The following is a 17,142-nucleotide window of genomic DNA, read 5'->3' on the forward strand; positions in this document are numbered from 1 at the left end:
CAGTGATCTTGAGCAGCTCTCTTAATCTGGGATTCAGCTTTCTCACTTTCTAAATGAGATTTCTAAGGTTTCCTACAACGCTAGGATTTAATAATGCACCTCTTCACATTTCACATACTAAAGATTGATGCAGAAGAGAGTTCTTTCTACACAGAAAATAATGTGGAAGTTTCTTTAAGTCATTTGAAATAAAAGGAATTGTCAACATTTGGGAAATAATAAAATAGCCATCTTCTACCTGTCAGTTTAAAAACATAACACATCTGCTTTTCAAAAGCATTATAGGAATCAAAAAACCTGACAGTTCAGATCATGTTTTCAAACACTCCTTAAACGAATAAGTTTGATGGGCCTAACCACTGGAAGGGTTAAAAATATATAGTTTGAATGTAGACAGAACATAGGATCAAGTCACATGAAATGAAAAAGGACTTTTTTCCCTTAACATCTCAAAATTCTACTGGGGTTTGGAATCTACATAGTAAAACTTAAAATATTTAAATAAACAAAGTAATCTGTAGACTAACTGATAGATTCGCTTTGATAAATTTACTACCAAACTGAAATCATTAGGCTCAAAAACCTTAACTCATGTACCTGCAAAATCTGGCACTAAAATTTGTTTCCATAATGATGCATTACATTAGCTCTTTTCAAGTCCTACTACTCTGTCCTTCCAGGTTATAAGGTAAGAAGTATTACTTTGTTTTTCAAAAAAAACCCCAAAAAGTCCAGAGTTGAAGGCTTAAATTATATTGAACCTCATAGGATTCACTCAACATGTACATCCCAAACACTGTTCAAGGCACTGGAGATCCAGTGGGGGCCAAAACATATTAAATTCTGGTCTAGTGTTTACTTCTGACACTGCTGTTCCCACTGATATCAACAACAACAACAATAATAATAGTAGCCACATTTTATTGAACACCTGCTATAAGCCCAACACTCTGCCAGGCTCTCTCTCTATATTCTCTCACTTAATCTTCCCCCCAAAATTATAAATAGATATTATTCTTATTTTACAAATGAGAAAGATGGAGTCAGAGAACTCCTCCAAGATTAGATAGCTTATAAATGCTAGAGTTAGGATCCCATGCTCCTTCTCAAAAGCATGTTCTTTGCAATGTGCCATGCTATGGACAGGAGACTAAGAAATATAGATGGTTGGCACTGAGTAGAGGGCTGTAGAAATTTAACTTTCTCATTAAAAACTGGAGCAGTCCAGTGATTTGAAATGCAATAAGGAAGAAAAGGATTAAAGAAAAGAAGCCCTATTTTTCACTCTTCTATAGTTCAAATTGTTCTAGGAGCGCTGAAAATAAGACTACTGTCTCCAATTGGCTATATTCATTTTCTTTCAAATGTACTGAAGCATTTTTGAAGGCTGCAAAACTAGGTCAGACAACTAAAAGCAAAATCATATTGAGATATAAAATTCAGTGTCAAAGGGTTATATCCTTTAAAAAAAGGTAAAAGCTAATTATTTGAAAGGATGGGATTTATTATCACTGTTTTTGAGAATGTTCACTGTGCTCTTGTTATACTGTTAATGTCTGCACAAATAAGTAAGAAACTTCTTATGTCATTGCTTTTAAGATCCTATTTCAAATGAAGAACATCAGAAAATAAATGTATGGCAGTTTGCGACAATTTTATTCCAACTTGCAGATGAATGAAGATGTAATGCTTTAAAAAGATATTTTTTGGAAAGGAAATGGAATACATTTGAACTGGCTTAATATTTGAATCACATGCCTCCATACAGTGAGATGAGCTTTGAACCACTGTAGACACAGAGCCCGAGTGTGCCCTCACCTCTCTCTCTTGCTGGTGTGGAGGTCCTTTTTCATGCCTTTGTTTCATCCCACATGGACTAGCATGCCCCTTTTGTTGGCCTCCCAGCCCCTGCACGCATAATTAACAGACTTAAGCTGGTACACCATGCTCCCACAGAGACTCCACCAGGCACCAGAGGGAGAGCATGCACAGGACTGGACCTAGACCGTTTTGGCACTGGCAGAGGGATTCTGAAACAGCAGCAAGGAGCTGATCGCTATTAACCTTTTCAGAAGCTTGATGCAGGCAACTTCCTATACACTGCCTCCCATTCCCACCTCCTCCCACTGTTACAATCCTTGGGAGTGCTAAGGACCTTGTGAAAAACAAATTACTGGGAGTGATTACTGTTTCAGCCACTCAGATAAAGAAAGGTGTTGACTCTATTTTTGGTCAATATTAAAACTCTTCTTTCCTGATCGAGTGTTAGCTTGCCACTGCCTGCAATAGCACATATAGGATGTCAGGAATTTGCTGAGAAAAGCACATTATTTCCACATGCGTTATTTTCTTAGAATACATTCAAATAAATGATTTCATCTGAATTGTCTCCAATTAGATGGATCCCTCAACAGTCAGTCTTTATTATGTTTTTATTCAAAACTCTGCTCAGTCTTACTATATTCTAGTGTTTCTTAATACTAATGCCTTTCTCTGAATCACGACAGTGAAGCCTTAAGTTACATGATTTGCTTTTCCACAAATAGAGGAAAAATTATTTTGAAAAAAAAAAACTAGCAAAATTTTAAACAATAAATTTCTGTTAAATTCTCTGTGAAGTCCAGTTATCTTTTTTACTGGAAGAGATGCATCACACCAAGTGGCTGAAACCTGAAGATTATGCATAAAACTTACACGTTTGGTTTTGTGAATAGGCAGAACATTACATGTGAACTTAAATGCTAACATTATCTGTAACAATATCAAGCTTTGGATAATAAACAAAACAAATGTGCATGCAAAAAAAATTGTGTCAACACCTCTTAAAATGGTTGATAATTTCTAGTAATAACTCAGACGCTTCCTTAAATGAGAGGGAGAAAAGCTTACCTTGCTAAAGTCAACAGTGCTGTTTTCCCTGCTCACATCATTCTTATTCTCAACACAGGCTGGAGCCGACTGAGGAGAAACAACCTGACCTGCTAAAAGAGATTGTTATTACAGAACACAAACAATTACTTACATAATTCTAGACATATTGCGTGAAATATGAATTAAACTAAACCAACATAGGTTTCTTAATGAAGTAAGCATGAAGGGTCAATATAAATAGATATATATAAATACAAATATTCTTATTTATCAGTTGCAGATAGAAATGGGAGAATTCAGTCAAGAAAATGTAAACTAATTCTCAGATTAAGACTCTATAACTAAATAGTTATTCTTTATGAAGAAAGAACAGCTACAAAAAGATTTTAATCTAATCATGGGTTTGAAACATCAGTGATTTCTAAATTTTATCCAGAACTATTGGGATATATATGTATATGCATATGTGTATATATGACAAGATAGACAACTCTTATGATTTAAGCTCAGACTGAAGAATTTTAAATGTAATGTTGTTTTCTTTTTGTTTGTTTGTTTTTGCGGTACGCAGGCCTCTCACTGTTGTGGACTCTCCCATTGCGGAGCACAGGCTCCGGACGCGCAGGCTCAGCAGCCATGGCTCACGGGCCCAGCCGCTCCGCGGCACGTAGGATCTTCCCAGACCGGGGCACGAACTCGTGTCCCCTGCATCGGCAGGCGGACTCTCAACCACTGCGCCACCAGGGAAGCCCAAATGTAATGTTGTTTTTTAAAGGGCGAATATTTATGTGAAAAGTACATAGCATATTTATAGCTTCTACTGCATCTGAAAAAACAAACCAAAGAGAAAAAATTCTTTGGCAACAACTTTTAGAGATTTCTATATGAGAGGTTTAGTTAGAAATACCTTTACCTCATATACTATGAATACTGTGAATATGATATTATGCTTCTCACTATTCAATTGTGTAAGCATACTGATATTGGTCTGCATGACAAGAGATCAATAAATTGGAATTGTATTTGTTTTCCATTAACACTAACAAGCAACTTAATTATTTTGTAGTCTTTTCCCCATTATAAGAAAGATTATGATATTAGTTAAGTAGACAGTACAGCTGAGAATGTGACAACAGCTAACCAAGGGTAATTACATTCCATTATTCACTAAATATGAAACAGTCTTTTCAATCACAACTTATATGAAATCTGTCCATATTTAGCAATTAAATTATAACAGTTAACGATGCTTGCTTAATTTCACATGTATCTCTCTTTTCCCTAACCTCTCTCCAACCTCACTTGTTACTTTTACTGTGATACAAGTAATGACAACCCAGCTTTGAAGCCTTGACCATATTTTATACCCATAACTCAGTGACTCAAAAATACTGCTCTTATTCTCATTTGTCTTAGATGGGAATATTTACTCTTCTCTCTGCCTAGCTCTTCCCTCTACCTGCCTAAATCCCAACTTTATTCCAAGTTTACCTTTAGTTTCATCTTCTCCAATTACTGAATTTCTCTAAACTGCTAGTGTATATACAAATACCTCTTCTTTAAATTCCTTAAATTCTCTTGAAATCCACTTATTCTTTGTTAACTAGAATTTAAGCGTGACTTAAAACACTGATAATTTACTTTCAAATATTACTATAATTTGGCTTTTTGAACTATTAAGCTTCTCAGGCAGGGGTCATTTATTAATAGGTACAATTTTTTTATGGTTTAAAATTGTTATATTGCCAGACAGTAATGGGCTTAAGATTCTTCTAAAATTTAAATATTTCATTGTTTTCACTAAACAAAGTAAAGCAATACATTTGGTGAAGATTTTTCAAATGATTTTAAAGGCAAATTCACCTTAAACCATGTACACAAATTCTTTTTTTTTTTTTTAAGGATATTCTGCTCTTTTGTGACCTATAGGGGAAGTGTCTTACCCTAGACTATGAGAGGGAGTTCAGTTCAGTAGAATTGATCATTGACCCTACATGATACAACACTTCTATAAATGACATAGATTTAGAACATAAAAATCTGAGAGTAATACAATCCTAAACAATTTCTAAAGTGACACACCTATCAATATAAAGTATAATTTTATAAGTATATAAAAGTTATAATTTTTTAACATCTTTATTGGAGTATAATTGCAACACAAATTCTGATTACAGTGAATTCCAAAAAAATATATTAACTTTAGAGAAGTGACAGACTTAAGATGCACCACTTATTTTCATTCTCCCATTTCTAACTGCAGCGTGCAGCTTTGACTGTGAACTGTTCATTAGCAGCCATTTAATATCATTCTCAAAATAATAACTGTAGTTTTAAAAAAACCTTTTACATAATGCATTTGTGCTACTAACAGATGTCTTCAATCACCAGTTTCACATCATTTCTCCATATTTTCATGAGTTAGAACATTAGATATATTTAAACCTAAATTTACTGAATGTTCTGTAAAATTGAACAGTGAAATTCAAGGCATGGCTAAATTAAATAAACATATATCTGCTTTCTTATAATAACTTATTTCATGTGATATAAAACTACATGGAAGAACAATTATCGAACTCAATCAGCAAACATACAAAAATAGTCAACCCAGTACAAACTCATCAACTTTGAAGAGATTTCATTGGATAGAAAATATGCTGTAACTTAAGATTTGAAGAAATTGGATAGCCTATGTTTTCACATATATACTTTAAAAGCAGAATATTTCAAAATTACCTTCAGCTCATGAGATATGTTTAAAACATTGGCACTTGTATTTCCTCTTGTAAGTATTAATATATTTGAGATTTATTGTTCAATGCTATTCTTGTTCTGAAAATTTTACAAAATATTACCTCATAAAGTTGATAATCAGGAAGGGATTTGAAAAATATTTTCTATGACTATTTTAAGTGATACGGATAATGACCTAGTGGAGAGTATTTAACTAGCAGGAGACATATGAGATGACAGAAATTTCCCTGCTAGTTCTAGATTCTAGGTATGTGCATAGAATGTATGCTACTGCAGGAAAAAAGCGTAAAAACTACCAGCCTGTGACATAGGAATATAAACCACAAGTTTGATATCTCTTTTATTTCAGAGATAATAGCTAAATATTAGTAAATACACTTAATCTCATCAAAGTTTAAAAAGTACTCCAAATCTTATTTCTCAATGTGTATGTTAATTTGTTAAAATGAAACAACACATTAAATGTGTATACTTTCAAGGCAGTAACTGAAAACCTGAAAAATGCATAGGTATTATTATTTAAAAATTAAACTGAGAGGTTTGGTTTGGGTTATTTTGAATAACTTGAAGCCTTTAAATAAAGCTTAAAATTTTATTTGCTTCATCTACCTACCTACCTATATACCTACCTACCTACCTACCTATCCATCTAAAGCCTGCACATGAATTATAGTCTAACTACTGGAAATTTCATAAATTAAATAATTTTTATAATTCTGTTATCAACTATAATCTTTTTCTGTCTAAACACTTAGATTTCTTTAGTTTAGTCCAGTTATCACTGCCTTTCAGAAGAAGGTGATGGGCTTAGATTTCAAAATGACTTTCATTAACTCAAATACTATTACATAAGAAGAATCAGTAAATTTAGGTTTTGAAAGGGCATCTCTTATTTTCTCATTGATACCTAAAACAATACTAGTTCACAGAAGACAATTTTCAGGTACAGGACTTTACATTCAGCCAGAAAGTGAATATGTGTCCTAAAGGGACAACAAAGAATTTGCTAGGATTTTCCCCCCTCCAAGACAAAATAGTATAAAGTTAGGATTTAGAATTCCCATATATGTGTGGAAGTTTTATGAATGCTATTTTTTATGATAATTTTTCTCATCAATATGCCACAATGCTTTTGAACATACATATTTTTGCCTATTTCTTTATATTGCCTTCACTATGCCCACTCATCACTGTCCGTACTAATATATTCTATAAGTAAATGTCATCACAATTTTTAATCACATCTGTTAATATCTAAATAACTTTGAGAAATTGAGATGATTATCCAAAAAGAGACATTTATTAACTTAAAACTTTATTATATTCAGGGTAAATTATTCAAAAATGAATGAAAATTGGACACTATTATTATTAATTGAGATATGTTCATGACTATATGAATGTAAACATTTGAGAAACCTAACATCATCCTTATATATTTACCATATATTTTAATTTTTCCAACCTTTTAAACTCAAAGAGTTCACCATCTTAAATCCAAAATTCCAATATTTGTTATACATCTTATCAATTAAAGTGCATATTATATAGTATTCATATCAGCAACTGCTTGAGTTAATTTTCCTTTGAGTCATGAATTCATTTTTTCCTCTGGACCTCCATGTAGGGATCATATATAAGTTAGATATAAAGTTATTATAGGCCATGTACTTTTCCAAGGCAAATCATAAAAGATTTGGGCAAGCACAGAAGAAAACTGAGAGTAATTCAAGCAACCTCTAACTAGAAAATGGAAGCTCTGCTTTTCTGCTTGTTACACAAAAAATTTTTCACCAAGTCCACTGCAAAACTGGCAGAGTCATTTCCCTCATCATAAAGTTGTGGGGAGAGCATGAGACTATGTCAGAATTACTGTTTTCTACTTTAAGTAGTGTCAGTATCATTAAAGCATCTCAGTATTGAAAGACAACCATAAATATGTTCTCAAAAAATGTATTAAAATTACATTAATTCAAGTCCTTACTTACAGTTTTCTTCCTCTTTAAATAAATTACATATATAAGTATTATAAAACAGCAGCTTTTAAATTTCTATTTAGCCAAATTCAAATCAATAGGAGAATAAGATACCACTGAAGCATATCAGTATTTGCTACTGCTTAATCCACTGAAAATCATGTGTAATAGAAGGAAACTGGGATGAAGACATGAAGGTACATTACTATTAACCTAGAGACCAAGCTGGTTTACACTACCTCAGAAACCTTCAACGCATTTAGAGTACCCAAAGGGTAGGAGATGAGGGAGGTACAGAGATGAGATGAGCCTGTTAGAGACAGACACAAGACAGAGCAAAATAAAGAAATATAAAAATGAATGACAAAGTTACATACATGTGTAACAATACATTTATTCATGGGAATAGAAAACAAGAAGAAAGAAAGGCTAAATATTTAGAAAATGTCGATTAGATCAGCTATACTTCAAAAACATGAAAGTATGCACACAATTAAAGTTGGAGAAAAACTGGTATGCCTGAAAATAATTAATGTAAGATAAGAAATAACCAATTTAAACACATCATACTAGAAATATTTTTGCTGTTAAGACTTAGTCTTGAGATTCCAAAACTCAGTAGCAACAATACAGTCTCTCAACAGACCCACCAGCTGTGTCAACAATGTCATCCTGATTTTTTTTTGGAACAATGGAAAACACCTTTATTATATAATGTTTAATTCTATCATCTACATGAGTTTTTAAATGTTTTCTTTCAAGTAATTCTAAGAATTATTATTTGACCTTTATTTTCTTCAAGATAAAACATTATAAGGAATACTTTTTTAAACTCTTGATATCTTATTTATGAGACCACAGTATTTAAAAAATAAGATAGCATATAAATATCTAAACACACATAAAACATTGTACATCTGAAAATAAAAAAGTACCGCATTTGTAAAAAGACACAATTATAAAGCCATAAAACTGATTTTCAAAAGCCATAAATAAAAATCATTCATAATACAGAAGTGTACATTACTTTAAGGGCTAAAATCTATGCAGGCCTAAAGAGTCAAGTCATCCCATCCTTCCAAATCTAAATGTTCTCCAGTAACCTGTAGTTTTGAAAGTAAGTCAGACACCTTCTGCTCTGTAACTCCTTTTAAGATCCTAAATAAAAGGGACAACTGGAAAGTACTCAGAATAGGTGAGAGAAAAGATATGTGAAGGAAAAGAAATAGAGTTAGAATTATTACTAAAGGAAACAGTGGAATGAAGACACCCTACACCTAAGGAAACTGAGTCTTAAGTTATTTTTTTAATGTAAAGGTTATCAAAAGTATAATAATATTTTAGAGTAGATTTGTAAGCCAAAGTCTCAAATACAATTGAATATATGACCTAAATGATGAATACAAATACTGGTATACCTTGCTTTCTAGATCACTAAAAACAAAAGTCTTACTTTTATTTTAGAAAGTCCTTCTAGTTTCAAGAAATTAGTCAAATATTCTTGATATATTTAAGTAGTTTCCACAACATCCTTTTCAGAGTTCTAATGTTAAAGAAGATATGATTTTTCTATTATTTTTTTGCTGTTCCTTTGCCAAATGTAGCTATCACTTTTTATTGAAACATCAGAATCAGACACTTAATTCTCACAGTTTTGATGCTTAATGAAACGTGAAAGTTAAACACAGCATGGTGGCATTAAAAATGCCTGGTGAATCCATCACATCCGGCATCTTAGCCCTTAAGAGAACGTGCAGTACACCAAGAAAAAAATTATACAAAGTAGTTAAGCTAGCGTATTTGGAGGAGCGATTGACGAATTATCACAAAGCACTAAAAATGTAATGAACAAAATAGTGCAGATGGAGGAGAGAAGCAAGAAAATCACTATCTTGTAAATCTAATCTATAAAATGGGAAAGAACCCCATTTGGTCTTCAGATTGAAATATCTGAATGCTTAACCCTTGGGACTACTACCAAGGTAGCATGTTCAAGGAACAGGTCAACTAAGGAAGTAGAAACTTTATTCTATATGACTCTTTTAGAGTTCTGTATATAAGCATCAGTTTGTTTTCTGAGGGAATTTCAATTGTTTCATTTCTAAAGTAAAAGGTATATTAAACAAGAGGGGGTTTATTTCCATCCCTATGCTTGGCAAGGAAAATGTTTTCTGTTTTCAAGTCTCTAGAAGATACTCACTCTATTTAATTCCTAATCTATAATCTTAATTTTTAAAACAGGTCAGTTTTTGCCTGATATACTCTACTGAAGTTTCTTTTTTTAATAATGGGAATATTATTTTTACCATTTTGGATGTATTGAAATCCTTCTGTATCTCTCTGTACTACTGCACAAAAAGATTAAATCTCTACTGCATTTTTTGAAGCAGAATGTCAAATCTATATTTACAGCTATGAATTTTGATTTGTTTGTTTATCTAGAGTTTATCAGTTGTTAGAGTTCATGAGTAGATTGAGAACCTTAGTAATAAAGGTCTTTCACACTTCTTTTCACTTCTGGGTAGGAGATTTATTTCTGAATTGGTGAAGTCTATTCACATTTTCAGAATTCTTAACACACATAATTATGCAAAGTGTTTGAGGAAGCAAAACAGAGTCACAAGGAGGTGTTATAAGCCTAGGCTTAGGAAACCACTTCTACAACAATACTTAATTGGATATATGAATCTTATTAGAAATGTTTCCAAGTTTTTATTACCTTAATGTATGCCTCAAAAGGATCTGTATGTGTTCAGATAAAGGCTGATTGTACAGATGGTGACAGAATCATTTCAGAACTACTCATATTCTAGTTTTCAGAAAAACTAAGCAATTGCCTGAATAGGACAAAAAGTAGGCTCTCAGAAAAACTCTGGGGACTTCCCTGGTAGCGCAGTGGTTAAGAATCTGTCTGCCAATGCAGGGGACATGGGTTCAAGCCCTGGTCCGGGAAGATCCCACATGCCGCAGAGCAGCTAAGCCCCTGCACCACAACTACTGAGCCTGCGCTCTAGAGCCCGCAAGCCACAACTACTGAGCCCTCGTGCCATGACTACTGAGGCCCGCGTGCCTAGAGCCCATGCTCTGCAACAAGAGAAGCCACCGCAATGAGAAGCACATGCACCGCAAGGAAGAGTAGCCCCCACTCATGGCAACTAGAGAAAGCCCGCGTGCAGCAACGAAGACCCAGTGCGGCCAAAAATAAATTAAATAAATAAATTTAAAAAAAAACAACTCTGTATGTATATGTATCTATATGTGGACTTTACGATTTAAAGCTATAATTCTGTCACCTCTTCTTATGTTTAATGAAAGTTTAGAGCTGTAACAAGCAGTGTGTCCAGGTCTACATGACATTAAAAAAAACAATTCATCCAGTGAATTCAGTACCCTCTTCCCTCCAAAAACATAATGCAATAAAACCATTTGATAGTAAATGTTATCCCCAGTGAAGTTTGAGATATACAGCTAGTTCACAACCCAAAATCCTTGCATCTTTGAATAAACACATAACATTCTCATAGACATATATTTTATGGTCTGATTTCCAGTAAAGGTAAATGAAATAAAGGCAGAAGTTTATTTTTATAAAATGTGCTTGCATTCATAGAGATTTAGTTAATGAGAATATTTTAATAAGGTCTTTAGAATCACATAGACATAAGTCCATAGTCAAAATTCATAAATATCTTAATCTGTTTTCTTAATATCATCATATCAAATATATGCTAGTATTGTAAGCATAATAAAAGTACTATATTTATAATAAGTTTCAGAATATAAAAGCTTCCTTTTATCATTTTCATATATAACATATTTTAAAGCAAATTGTGATTTAGAATATGAATATATTTTAAATACATGATGTAATTCAAAGCAAGTTATAAATCCTCAAAATATCCAGTGGGATCTACAAATACAAGTTGGTATATACCATAAAGCACTCATAACACTTTTATTGAACTTAATATATGCACAACTACAGAGTCTTCAATATAACAATGATTTACACATTCAGTCATTGAAGGGTTTTTTAAAAAATCAAATGAGTATTTCAAAAATTATTTAGAACTAGTTCTGTGTTCTGAGACAACAGTACATCTAACCATCTTTATTTATTTATTAAAGTATTTATTCTACGTGTGCATATTTGATTCAGTAGTATGAAAACTGGTAAAAATTCCCATATAAAGCAGAATCTGAAAAAAACCTCATTTTCATGCATTTGTATATAAAGCATCTCTGAAGCTTTTGAAAATAGGAGTGAAATTACATAAAGTCCATGCTGTCAATACACATGCTTAGTCTATTTGTGGAAATCGGAGTCTTTCTAGTAAAACATTTGAAATTACTTTTCATTAATTTGTATCTTTTAAAACTGGGAACTTTTATAGCTAGCGGAAGTGTAACCAATTCATGTCATCCTCATGATAACTTCATTTTCCTTCACAAGACTGATGGAAAGGATGAGTGATAAGAGATTTCTAAGCAACTTCCTTAATGTAAAAGATGAAGGGTCAAATGGATGCAAAGAGAGAACAAAATACAGAAGAAAGGATAAAACAATTAGAAACACTGTTTTTGCTTCATGATTGCCAAGGAGTAAGTCATGAATGACTGCTAGAAAACAATGGTTGTTTTCTATCAATTCCTATCAATGGTTGTTTACTATCAAATGATAATGGCTCATCTATGTTGGTGAGCCAAGATGGTAAGTGCGGAGGCTCTTATTGATGATGTAGTACTGCAAAGAGCGATGAGCCCATGAACTAGAAATCAGGCTTAATATATGTAGAGACACAAGTAATGCACTAGCTGCTCTTTTCAACTGTAATCTAGAAAGGGATTTGTTGACCATGAGCAACATGAAGCCAATATCTTTTTTTCCACAATCACTAAATGCTGATCATTATTCATTTTAACTAAAAGACCTTACGTCAAAGCATTGCATTACATTCTCAAGCTATGAGACAAAGACTAGAGCCTTATTTGTGATGCAATTGACATTCAGTTTATGTTTACTACATTTGAGTGTATAACTTCTTATTAGATAAAATTTTCCTTGCATTCTTTCATGAGCCTTTCAGGAAACTTTAAATCTTTGTTAATAAAATTTCTACAGTTTGATGCCTGATAATAAATCAATACATGAATATGAAAAGAAACAATTCTACCACAACAATCTGAATTTCAATAGATCATTTTCAAGTAAGACATATTTTAAAGGACTTTGATATTTCAGACAACTATAATAAACGATAAGAATATAATAAAGAAATATTTACCATTTTTATCCATGGAATTTGGTTCTGATTGTTTCTTGCCAATATCAGCAAAGGAACGAACAATGGGAATCCTATTGGTGAGTTTTTTCTGATTCTGGTGGTGATGCTGTTTCATCAGTGCCTCGTGGACCCTGTGGCGTACATCATCATTGAGCTGACCTGAGCTCACTTGTTGATCAAGGACCATATCTGAAGAGTGAAGGTAGAAAGAAAATGAGCACAGCTTTCCTGTAATGTTCCAGTAGTGAACCACTGAGTCCAAATATGCATACCCTAGATAATATTATTCCTCTTAAAATAGGAATGAATTCCTTTAAAAAATCTCTAAGTATGGTCTTAGAAACAGAAGTTTGTCTTTCTTTGTAGAAATGCTACACAAGAAAGATTTGGGAAATAAACCATTCATTTTTAAATATGTAATGATCTTATGGAGTTTTATTTTTCAAACAGGAATAGTTGTATCGAGAACAAAGTGCTTTATGTTCTCCATTATTCACACTGACGAGAGGGAATAGTATCAGGAGTAATATAAATATGATTAGCATGTTTAAAATTAAAAAGCCTCATACATATATTTTAATATGGTTTTCCTCCCTTTTTCTAGTAGAGAATAATTTCCATGTTTCTTCCTTAAGTCCATCGGTTAAAATCTGATGCAAGGAGGCTTAGGCAACTACCCAGCTGGTTGCATTTGGAGAGTAAACAATTCTTTCACATTAATATAAAGTCAGTCCTCTCAAACCTTCCTTGATAATGTGTTTATATTTTAGAAAACCTTCTATACCCATAAAACAAAGAATAAAAGGTGAGATTTCAGAAGGCTATAACTAAGCAGATTGATATTTACCATATGTGTCAGAAATGCCTAGAAAATGAGTAGATGAGTTCTTGGTAATACAAAGATCACCTCAATAAACCTCAGTGTAATTAATCTGCGTTCATATGATCAAATATTAACTCTACTTGATTTTCTGAGGTGCTAACTCCTTATGCAAAACAGATTACAATGCATTGTCTCCCGCTGCCCCACTGAGTACACTGAAGATTTGAAAATTAGCAGAATCCTCCTTTCCAACTAATGTTTTCCTTCAGTGTGAAAAGGAAACGACTGGGGAAACAGACTTGGATCACTGTCCCACATTCCAGCTGTGTGACCTTGTAAAGTTGAATAGTCGCAGTGTCCTTATTTCTAAGACAGAGGTAATAGCTATCTCATAACAGCATTGTTGCCAGGACATAAGGCACCTAATGCACTGATTGGAATATTGAGGCCCTCAGTAAATATTTCCCAGTACAAGATTTTCTTTGCGATTTCCTTTAAGTAGGTTATGGGCTCATGGTTTAAATTTTTTGCTGGTTTTAAATCATTTATCTGTATTTTATAATAGTGTATCCAGCAGAGGCAAAGTTGGATTTATCAATAACAGAAAACCCAAATCAAACTATCTAAAACAATAAATTTCACTGGCTTACATAACAGAAAAATCAAAGTTAGGTTGGATTTAACTCCATTTCTCTGTGATTTTGTCAGCTTCCCCCTCCTCGAGGTGTGAGCTTTAACGTCAGGCTATTTTCCTTAAGGTCACAAGGTGGCTGCCAGCAGCAACAAGGAGATACACATCTTTGTTCATATCAGAGATTCTTTGCCTTTTTGTGACTTTTTCTTGAAAGAAAAGTCCTTTTTCCCCTACCCAGGAACAATTCTAAGCTCAACTGACATAGTCCTGTCTATGCTGAGCCAATCACTGACAAAGAAGATGGGCTCCCCAGTTGGCTTAGACTAATCAAGAACTGCCCTCCACTGTGGAGTCATTTCCCTAAACCAGAGGTAGACAAACCTTTTCTGTAATGGGCCAGATAATAAATATTTTAGGCTTTGCAGGCCATACAATCTCTGTCACAACTACTCAACTCCATTTTTATAGCATGAAAGTAGCCATAGACAACACGTACACAAATTACCATAATTGTGTTTCAATAAAACTTTTTTATGGACACTAAAATTAGAATTTCATATAATTTTCATGTTGCAAAATATTGATTTTCTTTTTATTATTTTTCAGTCATATAAAATATAATAACCATTCTTAGCTCACATGCCTAACAAAATCAGGCAGTGGCCATATTTGCATATAGAGCATAATTTGCCAACTTTGTTCTATCACTTGGCTGTTTACAATGGAAAGAGGTAGAATGAATGTCTGGGAGTCAGCCATAATGCCCACTATAATTACCTCCAAAGTCTCTTCCAGTTCTGAAAATGTATGATAGTGTAGAATATTTAAACTTATATCTCAGTTTTTTTGAGATCAGTAGTTATAAAACCCTTGGATTAGTTTGAAATAAAGGAAATGATAAATTGTCAACATACATGACTTTACACTGCAACCTTGCTAAGATGGAAAAATGTATATAAAATATGCATTATATACTTCATGATAGGAGTTGTAGAGTAGATTATTCAGACACCAAAAGGATACCATCATGCAGCAGTTTCCTCTGTAAACCATGATATGTATCCCCAGTTCAATATTCTAATCAGAATAAAAATTAATCATGTAATAAAACATGCACATGGTTATAGTTTTTCATTCTTATCAAAGCACAATCTTTCCAGGCCTAAGCACTACGAAAAATAAGTCACTAGCTTCAAAGTTTTTCAGAGATAACGTCTTTGTATAAAACAGTTACATAAGATAAATAGAAAAGAACACTCATCTGCTCATTAGTCGCGGAAATACATAGCAAACTCCTCTAAGGTATAACATGACCAAGCAATGTCTTAATGAACTGGAAGAGTTAATCAACTTGCTTAAGAATATAACTTATGCTAAGGTGAAATTTAAGTATCAAAGCGAGTGTGATTCACTAATCACTTACACTGTGCTCTTCACCACTATAATATATATTAGTATTAACCTTGAAAAGTAAGAAAGGATAATGGGCCATAATGGCTTTAGGCCCAGAGTCAAGACCAACAATCTCAGCAGGCTATGATGCCTAAATAATACAGTCCAGCCTGCCAAAGCTCAATGCCAGGATCTGGATGATAAGAGAAGAAGCAAGAAGAAAAGGGATAAATTGGTCACAGTCTTCTAGCACTAAACAGGCTCCAGAAAAACTAGCAGTATTTGTGTAGAAAAACCTCAGAAAGTGAAAAAATACTTTTCATCTTAATCAGGCAATTATTTTGTCATGATCAATCCATTTGACTATTGAACGAAAGCCTCTAGAGACCATGAGATTTTACAGACTCTATATAAATCTCCGCTTCTTTAAAGATGATCGTATAATTGCTTTGTCTTAAAAATCCATTGTCTTCCAAGATGCTGGGGGAGAAGTGGGCAATAGAGGGTTCTAAATTTTACAGTTTGGTTGACAGTACTAACAGGAGTGTATGTAATAAAAATGTAAATTACCATAAGAAAACTTACTTTCCAGACCAAGGATGGTAATAGCATAGGCATTAAAATATATATATATGGCTATTAACATACTCCCAAATCTGCAGATTATATTCGGTGGAGCAAACTGTGGATTTTTCCTTTGATGAAAGATTTTAAACAGCAAGAGTTGTTTTAATGAGTTGAGAACTATGATTGTTAATCTGTCCATGGTACTAACTTTGGTTTGGTTTTAATATCTTACCCTCATTGACAGCAATAGGTTAAAGTAGACACACTACAGAGGTAATATTTCCATTATTAATCTTTACGGTGCTGAATTTAAAAGAGATTAACATAAACCGTAAAATTTCCTATAATTTATATGAATATAATTGAGAAGCATTTTTAATACAATTATACATATACATATCAGAATAAATCAGGATAAGAAAATATATCTGGAGAATTTTGGATTTGAAAAGTTAAGTAATATTTTGAAGGAAGAAGTTTATATTTATTCTGAGTTCCTTAAAGCATTGGGAAATAGACACTTTTAAATTAACTTTATCCAAAAGAAAATCCTACTTTAATTACACCAGAAATTCTTGACAGACCTGCCAGATACAAATGGGATTTTCTCCTGCTAAGTCTACAAAAATCTCTTTAAAGAATTATTTAAGAGTCTATTAAAAACATATCAGAACATTGATATAAAAATCCTTGACCATTCTAAAACAATATCTGGGTCATATTCCTCTACTAGGAAATGTCTAGAAAACATTAAGCTGCAGAGCCTGTGCATTTGCAAAGGACGAGGGCTTAGAGCCCTTAAAGATAAACTATTATATCTAGCTTTTGCAAAACAGA

General features: G+C 33.0%; 1 protein-coding gene across 9 annotated transcripts in view; it reads right to left on the minus strand.

Annotated features, from left to right (window-relative positions):
* SLC4A10 (solute carrier family 4 member 10) overlaps positions 1–17,142 on the minus strand; it is a gene marked incomplete at both ends in the record, with an annotated part of 310,037 nt that overhangs the window by 111,722 nt on the left and 181,173 nt on the right. For 4 of the 9 annotated variants that reach the window (XM_082658199.1, XM_082658196.1, XM_082658197.1 and 1 more), the window contains 3 exons: positions 1,819–1,908; positions 2,890–2,981; positions 12,890–13,078. In XM_082658199.1, coding sequence (XP_082514325.1) covers positions 1,819–1,908; positions 2,890–2,981; positions 12,890–13,078 — 371 coding nt within the window. The remainder of the gene's footprint in view (positions 1–1,818; positions 1,909–2,889; positions 2,982–12,889; positions 13,079–17,142) is intronic. The other 5 variants (XM_082658200.1, XM_082658198.1, XM_082658202.1 and 2 more) reach the window with 3 other exon arrangements.

The sequence above is a fragment of the Grampus griseus genome (genome assembly GCF_964374135.1).
Source record: "Grampus griseus genome assembly, chromosome: 7".
NCBI lineage: Eukaryota > Metazoa > Chordata > Mammalia > Artiodactyla > Delphinidae > Grampus > Grampus griseus.